Source organism: Gossypium arboreum, chromosome 12 (assembly GCF_025698485.1).
Source record: "Gossypium arboreum isolate Shixiya-1 chromosome 12, ASM2569848v2, whole genome shotgun sequence".
Taxonomy (NCBI): Eukaryota; Viridiplantae; Streptophyta; class Magnoliopsida; order Malvales; family Malvaceae; genus Gossypium; species Gossypium arboreum.
In genome coordinates, this window is record NC_069081.1 from 113,067,400 (window position 1) to 113,079,954 (window position 12,555).

Below are 12,555 nucleotides of genomic sequence, written 5' to 3' on the forward strand. Positions count from 1 at the left end.
TTTATAGTAATTCGGAAGCTCGAATTGATTAAAAGAGAGTCGGAGCATCTTCACACTATCCTTCAACTCATTTCAGTATATGTAACGAACTAAATTTTGGTATAATGGCATGTATAGGTTCAATTGGGCCATTGATGGTAAATATGTGTTTTGATTATAAATAGCCATTGAAATGACTTTAATTGGATATACTTTTGTTAAATATATATATGTGTGGCTTCTTCATGTTTGTTGTGTTTGATGTGGTTGAATGATGGATAAGTTATAGGCATATTGATGTACGAGATGAGGATATATGTCATGTTTATAGCTTGATTTTGGTGAATTTAAATGTCTTGGATTGGCTTTTGAATGTGTTGGAATGCTAGTGTAGGTGGAAGACCAAATGGGTGAGAAATATGGCTTAGAAATGACCTTGTTTTGTCCAAACGAGCGTATGCCGTGTGTAACACACGACCTAGCACATAGGCGTGTGTTTTGGCCGTGTGTTCCCTGCATCTTTAAAATTTCAAAACAGAATGCTCAGAATTGATCACATTGGCGTGTGGCTTGGCCGTGTGACCCAAGTCAAAGAGTTACATAGGTACGGATATGGGCTGGAACACGACCGTGTGCCCTATTTCGAATGCCCATACGAACGTGTGTCCCCTGCACCTTCGAAAATTTTTGAGATTTTGCGAAAAATTCTCTAAGTATTTAGTTTAGTCCCAACTTGTTTCTAATGTATGTTTTGGGTCTCGAGGGCTCATATAAGGGACTTTATGAATAATTTTTGACATAAATGTTAAATAGTGTGAAATGTCTGTATTTGTTCTGTATATTCCGATAATGCTTCGTAACTCTGTTCCGACGACAGATATGAGTTAGAGGTGTTACAATACCAGTAAAAATGAATACCTCTTTTATTTTATATATCTTTTAATTATAATTAGTATAAATAATAATATTTTGATAATTTTATTTTAAAACATAAAAATAAAAAATCTAAATTTCAATGTTTATGTTTTTAAAAATAATTTTTAACAACATTTCAACTCTAAAACCTATATATTTTTCATTAGTACGGTGAAAAAATAATTTTGATTTCGCCACAACAATGAAAAAATCGTTAAGTATTTTTGATCGATATTGCGACGAAAAAGCATTTTTGAACTTTTTAAATAAAAAGGACCCACAAATTTTTAGAGCATCGGCTACGAGACACGCCGAAAGCCATCGTGCGTTAGGCTGTGGAGTCCATGCGTCTTCACTTGATCACAATTTATAAGGTTGCCACGAACCTCGCTTATCTCCTTCTTTTCAACTGGGCCCACTCTATGAATTATTTTGTCAAGGTGATCATTCAAAAAAAAATTATAACACAAGTTATTAAGAGTGTATTCCCACTCTACCCCAACAAAAAGTTTTGATTCCCCAAATAACCCCTCGCAACAACCGCCTCCGTGTATGATTTCTTCAATCCCGAAAATGACCCTTATCTACCCCAAACGCCAAACCAATCAAAATGTTTTTCATCCAGGGCTGAACTCCGGAGTCAAAGCAAACCACGGATCTTAAATACTCCAAACAAAACCGACATGGTGGTGACAGAACAATGTATGACAGCAGGTAACTTTATCATCCCCCCGCGCAATATGGAACGTTGATGTTCCGATTCGCCCTTGCTTTTTGTCCAAGTAAGGGAGATTAGAAGAAGAAAAAAGAAAAAGGAGAAAAAAAAAATTATTCACGGAAAATATCAAAAGCAAATGAGAGCGGAGAGATACAAAGACCGCCGACTCTGAAAACTCCGTCAACGCTAGAGCGATATAAGAGGAAGACTCGTTTCTATAACGGCGTCGTATATCATTCAGTGTTAGGGCTTTTTTTTTCTTTTTTTTTTCTTTTTCTCTTTCCCTTCTTCCCTCCCCTCCGCCTTCTCAAAAAGAAAAAAAAAAAAGAAGAAAAGAAAAGAAAGATAAAAGAATAAAAGGAAATGAAAAATTTCTCTCGTTTGAGAAGTGAATCACTATAAAATATATATCTTCCGCAGGTAATATCTTTCATTTTCTTTTAGTTTAAGGTTAATTTTCTTTCTTTTTTACTGGATTCGATTTTTGAGGGTGGATTCGGCATAGATCGGGCCAGATCTTGCGATCTGCATGTTGTTGAATTAATTTTGTTGAACGACTAATTTGTTGATGGTTGATTTCTGTAAATATTGCTTTTTATTTGGGGATCAAGAAAGATATTTTAGTATGTTATTTTGAGAAAATTATGCTCTAGGGTTTTCATTTAAATTTTTTCGATCTTGCAGTGTTTGCAAGAAATTAAGATTTTCTGAACTCTTTATTTTTATTTTTGATTTGTTTCAGCTTTTCGAGACAAGAAAAATGTTTAGTTTGTTAATTTAGTTTGTCAATCCTCAATCTCAAGACTCTCAAGTTTTTTACGAGAAATTACTAGATTTTTTTCTTGGTTTCTGATTTTTGGCTCAATGTTTCTTGACTGTAATCGGCGTAGAGGATTTAAATTTCTAAGATTCTTTTGGTTGTTTTAATTTTGCCTCGAAGGCCAACGGTGTTTCGTATAAATTTTCGTATTTTGTTACTCTTGTAGAAAGTGCTCATTTTTTCAAGTCAGCGCTGTTTCTGTTTCACGATTATGTAAAAAGTGATGTGGCTACTTACTCTAACCCGCGTGAAAGTTTACGATTTATTTAAGATCAACTTGATGTTCGATCTGTAAAATATGTTGCTAAAAAATAAAGAAATAAAAAAGAAACCAAATAATTGTTGAACCATAATTTATGAAATTCTTTGTTGAACCATAATTTATGAAATTCTCTGCCACAATATTCTTATGTGCTTTTTTTTTATGTAATAGGAGGCAGAACTACTTAGGGCTGTAGAGTAGAAACCGGAGGTTGCTTTCTCTTTTATGAATTTCTTGTAAAGAATAAAGAAGAGAAAATGTACAAGATGAACATGTGCGACATGGATATGTACAGCATCAACACTAACTGCAGTTTTAGGTATGTATTCCTTTGTCTGTATGGTTATTCTGATAAGTTCCGTTTGATATGCTCTCAGCCACTATGTTTGAAAAATTGGTTGTGCGCAGTCTGAACTTTGTTACTTATGTTCCACGGTGTGAGTTGTGATATTTATGTCATTTAATGTCCTAACTATTATGTTCATTTCATTTTCAGGATTTTCATAACAAGTTTTAGGAGACAGTTTCTTTTGGTTTGGTAGAAGATAGGCCTCATAGTCGTTTTTACATTAGAAGCGTTGGTTTTAAGCTTGTTGATAGGGATTGATCTAGGTAGAAATGGAAGCACGGAACGCCATGGTATCGGATAATAAGCCTGGGTTTCTGCACAATAGGAAGAGAAAGCGGGCTGCGCAGCATTCAACTTATTTTCCTGGAGCTTCGCATGTGATATTACCACAATTGCCCAACTTGTGTTTACCATCCGAGAAGCGTGGCAAGCTGAGGAGATTAGAGGATCACAAAGGCAAAGTTGTTAGTTGTGCTCATCCTTCGAAAAGATCTTTGCTGCTTTGCTATTCAAATTTTAAGAAAACTGGCATTCCGAAGCGCATCATGTTCTTTGAGAAAGGTGAATGGACTGATTTTCCCAAGGATCTCATTGCTTCAATTAGGAAAGATCTCATCACAAAGAAGCCATTTATTGAGCTGGAGAAAGATGGTCAATCTTTTGTGCTTGATTTCTTGCATATGTTTCGACTGGATGGGAAAACTGGCTTGAAACAACCAATTGCTTGGATTGACGAAGCAGATGGCTGTTTCTTCCCGGAGACTTTTTCTGTAGAGGATGAACTATATCAGGCTCATGAGTATGAGAGTGATCATGAATCTATGTATAATGAATCATATGTTCCCCCTGAGATCAAGCTACATCTTGAAATTGACATTAATGGTGATCAATCTAAGTTGAAGGAATGTAGTGGGGAGTCAAGTTCTTTTGTTAGCAATTTTCAAATTGCTCAGAAACCTGCCACCATTTGCTGTGCCATAGAAGCTGAGGATAATTGCAACAGGGATGGTGATGCAAAACACAGCAAAATCATTGAGGATATTCAACAACCAAGGTTAAATTTTCCTGAAAAGGAGTTTGTGGATGTAGAATTTGGAGAACAGTTGGATTCTCAAACTGTGGAGACGATGTTCCTGTTGGGCATGAGCTCTTCTTGTGGTTCAGATATTATTGATATAAAGCCCTGCTCCAGTTCTTCAACACAATATAGGTTGGAGCGTTTCCTGAAGCAGGTTCAAATTATGAAGAAGTATCGTGGTGATGCAAATGTTCAGCATGCTTGGCTTGCTTGCTCTCAGTCAGACTTGCCAATCATCATGATGCACGGGCTCGGGGATTGTCGCCTTTCCAGAATTCCACACAAATATGGCACTGGTGTTCATCTTGCCACAGTAGAATTTACTAATACCAGGTCGGAGTTATTTTTTATTTATTTTTTTGCTATGAATTCTTTTGAATATGCAAGTCTTCTATTGTTTGTTTTTCTGAGAGAATGATGAAAGGCTTCTACAATTATTCTTTTAATGACATAATACCTGTGAATGAAGGAAAGTACTATTGAACTGTCTCCTTGTTGCCTTTTTCTTCTACTATTTTAAGTTTCTTGACAGGGAACATTATCAACTTCCACCTTTTTGGTTAGTGGTTTTGAGGACTGAAGTTTATCTTTTGTCTGTGCAGTGCAAACTATTGTGATGTTGACGAAAATGGAATAAAGTACATGATACTATGTCGTGTAATAATGGGAAAAATGGAGCTTCTTCGTCCTGGAAGTGGACAGTGTTATCCTAGCAATGAAGATTTTGATAGTGGAGTGGATGATCTTCAGCATCCAAAGTACTATATTATCTGGAACATGAATATCAGCACTCACATTTATCCAGAGTTTGTTGTTAGTTTCAAGATCTCCAATGCTGAAGGTGATATATTTCACCTTTAGAATGTTGTTTATTTGATGAATATGTTCATTCTTCCTTTCTTTCATCTAACATCAAATTGGAAACTCTACATGGTGTTAAATTTTAATGGTTTGCAACTTAAATGTCCTCAAACGTTCTATCTCCATTTCAAACATGGATGGAAAATGTTTAAGTTTGTTAATTTAAAGAATCAAGGCTTCTTCCATGATGCGTTGATATCTCCTCTGGTGGGGCTTTTAGTTTTTTTTTCATTCCAGAATAACAGATCACTCAACTACTGGTTCAATGAGTTGTAGTTGGCTGTGTCTTCTGCAAATTCTGTATGACTATCATATGTTTCCTTTTTTGAAATATTTCAGTTCTTTAGTTCTTGAGGTTTATGTTGTTCCCACAGGGCATTTGATTGGAAGTGAGACTAATCATGCTGTTTCAGGCGTCACTGCATCTACTCCAGGACTTCAGGGTCGTTTACCAGTATTATCATCTGCCGGTGAATTGGTGAGTAATATATCTGAATTATGCTTTTCTTCTCTCTCTCTCTCTCTATATATATATGTATGTATGTATATATGAATGTATATATTCAGTTTGACAACATGATGGCCTAGGCCTTATGGTAAGTAGGATAATTAAAAGACTTGATCCTACTCTGGTGGACGACACTGGTGTCTGACAATGTACATACTGTGGTTATGTATCATGCTATTTATGAACTTGTACAATCGGGAATAGTTTGGTTATTGTAAGGGTATGTGTTTCAAATTTGCAAAAGTTGCAAAATAGCATTTGGCTGTTTTTAATATCCCGACTTATGCTTGGTTCCTGCTGATTTATTTGTCTGCTTCTTTGTCCTGCAACAAAGTGCCATTTCTGGTTGCTGTGTGCTGTTTTTAGCACTCAAGAGTTTTATCATACGGCAACTCAAATCACCTCTGCATTAATGATAGTTGCTGTGTGCTATGTGATGTTTTTTTTGTCCTTAGGGGAGTATTAATCACCAAACCTCAGAATCAGGTGGATCCCACGAAAATGATCCTAGCCTGGGTTCAAACACTTCAAAGACCCCTAAATCTCCTTGGATGCCTTTCCCAATGTTGTTTGCTGCTATCTCAAACAAAATCCCTCGTTCAGATATGGATCAAGTTACTAATCATTATGAACTATTCAGGGTATGTTGAATCAGATGATTGATTGTTAGCTCCATATGCTTAAAAAGAAAAAGGTTTTTGATTCTTTTGCATTATTGTTTTTTTTGGACGCTTATCAGGCAAAGAAGATAAGTCGTGATGATTTTGTCAAAAAGCTGAGATTGATAGTCGGAGATAGTTTGTTGCGATCAACAATAACATCTCTGCAGTGCAAGGTATGATTTAAACTTTAGGAATGATTTATCAGCTCTATAATGCAATAGGTTGATTTTGATATTAAAGTTAAACTAATCAAGTTTTCTGGCTATTTTTAGTTTCCATCTAGACATGAATTAGAGGCGGCAGCAGCGGCAAAGCAGAAGAACACGAATGGTCCTGGCGGCCTTTGAACGTGGTGATCTCAAGTTGACGGTTGTCTTTCAGTTTGGTGCTTGTTACAAAATGTGTCGACATGATGTGGATATGTTTATTGAAGGTAATGTTTCTCGTAATAATGGTGTAATTGCTAGGTGTCTCTCTAGTAATGAGGATTTGGCTATGCTGACGACTTGTTTTCATCGGAACTGTCGTGGTAGACCCGCGCATTCTAGTGTGTTTTTTTTTTTTTTTTGTGGTTCTCAATGTGGACTCGTTGCTTTGTTATCGTATAATACAAATTGTTGTTGCCTGGGACTTACAATTTTTTTTATCAGAGATGTGATAAAGCGGAAGTTTGAGGTGTTTCAAAAATGAAGACGTCTTAAAATTCCACTTTGTTAAGTCAAAGATGAGCCAAATCTACTTAAAATACGGTGTGCCTTCGCGGATATGCATGTATAATAAAAAGACTTTAGACAGCATGAGAAAAAAATGCTCTTTCAGATCACATATATGATATAAAACTAGTAAACCGCGTGGAACGTTGCTTTTTTCTATTCTGGTAGGGTCAATGCCAGTGCCATAGATAAAAGATAAATCTTCACAATAGATAAATTGACCTAAAAAATAAGCATGATAGAAAAAAAAAAAAACTCTCTTTTAGATCACATTATATATATGATATAAAATGCAAAGCATGTTGGTGTTTAAAATGAAAATTAATTTTGCAATGTAGCAGGCGGGGGTGCATCAGTAGCAGTTGATGGATCCCACCCCGGTGGTTTGATGTTTGGCCAATCCCCGCGACATCCTAACCTTATATAAAGGCTCTTCTTACCTGCTCAAAAACACGCTACTTAGCTCACTGAGCAACAGCAATTTCTCCTAAATAATTGCTTGTTATTATTCAAATTAGATAATAAGAAATGAGGTTTAAGTTATTCCTTACACGATTGGCTAGTTCCTTAAAAACTTAAAAGCGCAAAGGGTCTTAAGGCCAAAGGCCACTACTCACTGTTTAGGAGAGAGGGTTTTGGGTGGCACCAATGCGGTCTTTCCAGTCAACACCTACAGGACTGCTTATTCACCCGGTCCAAAATATCTCCTTTTTCTTTTTTTACTTGGAAAGTAATTTACTCATTGGAATATCTTTGTGCAACACAAGTATGCACCAGAGAAAAACTGAGGACTAAGGAGGTCCTATAATTTTGATGGATGGATACCTGGAAGTTTCTTGTCAGATAGAATTAAGCGTTTGAGGGCACTCAAGGATGCCTGAGCTACACTTTTGGCATGATCAGCATCCCAACCCTGGAGCTTCACAACCACATCTGCATTCGTGTAGCCAACATTACCATCTTCAATGTGCCTTCTCGCTTCCTCCTTTGCTGAATCCTCATCTGCACAGTGACTGCACGACTTAATATAAAAACCATTCTACTCCCTACTTTTTATCCACCTTTACTTCTTCCACAAGTATTAGGGGCCTAATTACAGTTAATGGTACTCATACCAGCTAAAATGAGATGCTTAGTATGCATTTTGATGCACCCAAAGCTTATAACAGGATTGCTTCATGTAAAACTCAGGTTTGACTTTCTAGGTAATCATTTATATTTTTAAAGAAAAAGATATTGCGAAAACACAGGATTCATACTATGTCAATAAGCAAATCAGTTGGCCCGAAATTGTCTGAAACAACTTGACCAGCAAGAAACAGATTGATGACTGTAGCTTCAGTCTGTGACAGATAAATAAATTGATACAAAGTAAATGCAAATTTACCTGTAGCTTCAGTCTGTGACAACCAAATACTAAACCCTGAATAAAGATGTCTCCATTTATCGGTCCTTCCTGCAGCCCCATGAGACCCTCCTAAGGTTGCAACAACAGCCCGGACATGACTGCCAGGACAAGCAAGCCAAGGTGATGCCTTTTTACATGTTTTTAATAATAACTGAGACATACACCTTACCAACTTAAGCTTTCTAATATTGCACTTTCTGCTTCAGCCACAGAGTCAGAGCCTTTAGCGAGCACCCCTGCGACAGATCAAACTAATTAATAGCTGCAAGCTGGTTACGACATAGCACAATGAGTTTCTAGAAAACTGTATATTGAAATATCATTTCATGAAATAATAGTAAATCTCATTTTTCTTTGAGAAGTATAACTTCAAAGTAGCAATTAGCGAAGATATCTATAATCAGTGGCTAACATGATCGCGTATGAATTACATAGCTAAATTGTGGGAAAAGGTGCGCAAGCTCTGACATAAGGATTTGTACTGCCATACTGTACAAGACAAGATGAAGAATGGCAACTACCTTTCTCATCAGTGATTTAACGAATCCACTCAACATGTGCATGGAGATTAGATGTAAATATGAGTGACATACTTATAGACTTGTGGTGCTTCTAAAGAAAATTTTATCGACTTTTAGAACTACAGATACAGAAAGACGGAGAGGAAAACCAGGGAGGCATATCCATATCCATGAATGTGTATCATTTATGTAACCATGCATGAGTGATGGAATTGAGGTCCAGTCATGTGCATATCCTTGGGACTAAGGAGCTAGTATTAATGATTAAGCATCCCACATTTAGTGAAACAGAAAGATGTAACTCACATGAATCAACAGTTTGCTTGGCAAAAGTTTCTAATAGTTCTTTTGTAACGAGTGGCGTGTACCTGCGATCATATAAACTTATTAAATGGTAAGGGCAGAGGACATGTGCGAAATAAATGTTTGTTTGTACTCATTTATAAGCTAAAATATAGCTATAACACAGTTTTTGCTTTTAAAAACTAAACCTAGAGTATTACTATGCCACTCGAATTATTAACTTAGTTTGAGGAACAATGGCTACTTTTCATTTCATCTGCTGAAATTAGGATGACAGGCAGGAAAAGGAGACAGTTTAATTTAAGAACACATGAAATGGAAATGTTATAAAGGAGAAGAAGCAACAAATATTCATTTCATCTGCTGAAATTAGGATGACATGCAGGAAAAGGAAGACAGTTTAATTTAAGAACACATGAAATGGAAATGTTATAAAGGAGAAGAAGCAACAAATATGTAGTAGGACAAGTGGGATACCCGAGAGCAACAGCGAGTTCTCGGGCCACTTTTTGGTTAATTTCAGTGGAATCCCCAACAATGTAAATTGATGTTCCTTTAAGAAGTTGCATAGAACCAGCTGACAATGATTCCCATGATTCCATAATATCTGGCCATTTCAGATTCGGATCCTGCTTCTTTAAGCTAATAACAAGTTGATCATCGTCTATATACCTGCTTAAGACAAGACGGTAAATCTAAATGCGTAGTGATCTTACATTAATGAAGTTCATTCAAAATTCAGCGACAAACCATATTGTTTCAGCAGGCTTTATTTTCTCAAACAGACTATTAGTATCTATAAGTGTGATGATGGACCCAGCTTGCTGTATTTTGACTGTTAGAGAAGTACCATCCACATCTACAAATATATCTTTAGCACTTAGAACATCTTGACCACCAAGTTGCAACCTTAGTTCCACTTCAGAAGACCCATCAGAGAACTGTATCATGCTCCATAGTTAAGTATGGCTAAACAACAAATCCCAAATTGTAAAAATGATTGGGAAATCAAAAGAAAAACATTCTCAAATTCATGAACTCCGATATAGAAGGATACCCCTTGCAAGGTTTGTTATCATACATGGGCACAGTCAATCTAATGAAATGAATTACTATACAAGTTTCATTATAGGTAAAATTCAATGGGCATAATTATTTGGTTGTACTGATAACTAAACTTATAGTGACCCAAACTAGAGCTATATACAAGTTTGATTCGTTCAGATTCAACCTTGTTTGGATTATTACACCATAAGAGCCCAACAAAAGGAAAGCAGAGAGAAAAAAAACTTAGGAATAGACGAACAAAAAACAGTTCTAGTTCCTGTATCAGTCTTTACTTAAAGCAGTAGGCCTAGTCAATTTAGCTTTGAGGAAAACAAGTAAGAGGAAAAAAGGAAAATAGATTAAAAAAGGCAAAGATTGTTGACCTCATAGTGCGTAGTGTTGGTGGAGGAACAGTTGCAGGAGAAGCCACGAAGTGGACTGATGGGTGTGACTCCCGCAGAGTACCGACGAAAGGCAGGAAGGTGGGGTTTTAAGAAGTGAAAAGAATGTGTTTTGATAGAGAAATGAAGGGTTTTGGTTGGGTTCTGCAATGACAAACAAAGCATGGAACTGGCGCTCGCAGCTGCACTAGCCATTGCTTTACTTTCATCTGATATTATGGGCAATCAAAAGGAGAGAGACAGAGTGGATAAGAAATCAGACAAGTACCGTGTTTCAACTACTGGGCTGAATCCAACAGATTGAAGTTGGGTTCATGGCTTAACTTCCAACCCAAACATGCTTTGTTGTTTTCATTTCATCTTTGAGGTTAGAGGTGGGCCAACACACAACTTGTTATGGATTTATTTTTTGATCCGATCCTATAATACACCGGAAGAAGCAAGAAAATGTTCCATTCGCTTTAAATGCTTACATAGAAGCATCTGAAATCTTCCCCTTCCCCCCCTAAATTACTAAAGCATACCCCCAAATTCCTAACTTTCCTTTTCAATCTCTTCATAAATAAAAAAAGGGTGGGCATATCATCACATGAAATGTTGTTAAAACCATGGGATATATCATTAATGCAATTCCAAATTAATACAATTCAATACTCTTCTTCTTTGCCTTTATATGTCCATATATCTAACCACTCCACCATCTTATTTTTTAATATTTCCTTTACAACATTCTTTTGGTGTCAGTCAATTAAAGAGCTTACCAAAACCGCCTTAATTAACACTGTAATGCATATCATTAACTTTGGACCAACATTACAATCAATGTTGTATTCTTTACACGCCTTTAATACCTTATTTAATTTAGACATAATCTACTCATTGATTTTAAAGTTATATATATATATATATATATATTATTTTAGTATTTATTTTTTTATCAGTCAAGTCAAGCAAGTAAACCTTGATGTTAAAAATTCATCTCCAATGTCTCAACTTCGAGAAGGAAAACTTCGAGAATTGTTGGCATTACTAGGCATTATAAAGGAGGAACAATGAAAAATAAAATAAAGAGATAGAATGATGTAAAGGAAAATAAAAGAATTTTAAAAAGTATTTTTTAAAGTTTATATGACGTGGCAGACTATTATTAGTTGGGATTTTTTTAACAAATATAAAATTTTGGTATAAAATGGGTAATGAAAGAATAATTTAGATACCATTTGTGATTTGTGACAATAAAATGTTTAGGCATCAACTTCGGAAAAAAAAAGTATGGTTTTAAGTATTAATTCGTGAGTTAAGTTTTTCTTTGAAGAAGAAAATAGTCTTAACGACATAACTAACGGTTGGACTAACGGAGGTGCCAACTTGTGAAAAAAAGTTGTTTAGCTATTACTTGTGGCTAAAAAACTTGGGAAAAATAGTATAATTTAAGTACTAATTTGTGAATTAATCTTTTTTTAAAGAAAAACTTTAAGAGTTCAATTAAAGGAGGTATGGACTTAGATGAAAAAGAAATTAGGTAGTATTTATAAGAAAAGAAAAAGAAATAGAAAGATGAAAAAAAGGATTAAAGTAGGAAGAAGTGAATTAAAATTGTAATTAAAAAGGGTTGGAAAATTATGGAGGAATAGAATTTAGGAAATAAGTAGGAATATGGTGGTGAAAAAGATAAGAAGATTGTTGGTGGTGTTGTAAATTGTAATTATTCTATATTTAGTTTGTTTGTACGTTAGAGCCCTTATTAAGTGCCGGGCAGATAAAGACAGGACTGCCCTTAGGAAGGGGAAGAAGGGACGTATGGTCGCCATCACACTGCCCGTGTTGCCCCTTTTTTTTACATATATATTACTAGTTGAATGAAACGACAGAGCTTTTGCTGCTGTTTTTCTTTTTTCTTTGTTGCAGCAGCAGCTGCTTCTGCTACGCTGACAGCGCTGTCAGCGAGGCATCAATCATAAAGCAATGGATTGCAATATGATTTTTGCCTTAATTCTCGCGCCCTTTTTT

The 12,555-nt window shown here is 35.8% G+C and overlaps 2 protein-coding genes and 1 long non-coding RNA gene across 6 annotated transcripts; 2 read left to right on the forward strand and 1 right to left on the reverse strand.

The window, feature by feature from the left end:
* The first annotated feature begins 1,457 nt into the window (after positions 1-1,457).
* On the forward strand, positions 1,458-6,875 carry LOC108479146 (inactive poly [ADP-ribose] polymerase RCD1-like). 3 transcript variants are annotated; one of them, XM_053023108.1, is made up of 8 exons: positions 1,458-1,608; positions 2,866-3,013; positions 3,191-4,454; positions 4,724-4,962; positions 5,357-5,460; positions 5,946-6,131; positions 6,230-6,325; positions 6,425-6,875. In XM_053023108.1, exons 3-8 carry the CDS (start codon positions 3,313-3,315, stop codon positions 6,497-6,499), a joined length of 1,842 nt encoding a protein of 613 aa, XP_052879068.1. In that variant the 5' UTR covers positions 1,458-1,608; positions 2,866-3,013; positions 3,191-3,312; the 3' UTR covers positions 6,500-6,875. The 3 variants fall into 3 exon arrangements, with proteins under 3 accessions (XP_052879068.1, XP_017637056.1, XP_017637058.1); XM_017781567.2 differs by having other exon boundaries at positions 1,519-2,032; XM_017781569.2 differs by having other exon boundaries at positions 1,519-2,032; positions 5,396-5,460.
* LOC108479147 (probable inactive shikimate kinase like 2, chloroplastic) lies at positions 6,566-10,869 on the reverse strand. 2 transcript variants are annotated; one of them, XR_008276022.1, is made up of 8 exons: positions 10,528-10,869; positions 9,848-10,038; positions 9,575-9,769; positions 9,101-9,162; positions 8,443-8,509; positions 8,253-8,371; positions 7,691-7,878; positions 6,566-7,305 (listed from the first exon to the last, which is right to left on the reverse strand). XR_008276022.1 is itself a non-coding variant. In XM_017781570.2 (8 exons), exons 1-8 carry the CDS (start codon positions 10,738-10,740, stop codon positions 7,187-7,189), a joined length of 1,143 nt encoding a protein of 380 aa, XP_017637059.1. In that variant the 5' UTR covers positions 10,741-10,857; the 3' UTR covers positions 6,566-7,186. The 2 variants fall into 2 exon arrangements, 1 of the variants encoding a protein (XP_017637059.1); XM_017781570.2 differs by having other exon boundaries at positions 7,691-7,867; positions 10,528-10,857.
* On the forward strand, positions 8,320-9,177 carry LOC128285562 (uncharacterized). Its single transcript, XR_008276023.1, has 2 exons — positions 8,320-8,393; positions 8,480-9,177. It is a non-coding gene; the product is annotated as an uncharacterized LOC128285562 (long non-coding RNA).
* Positions 10,870-12,555: the final 1,686 nt, after the last annotated feature.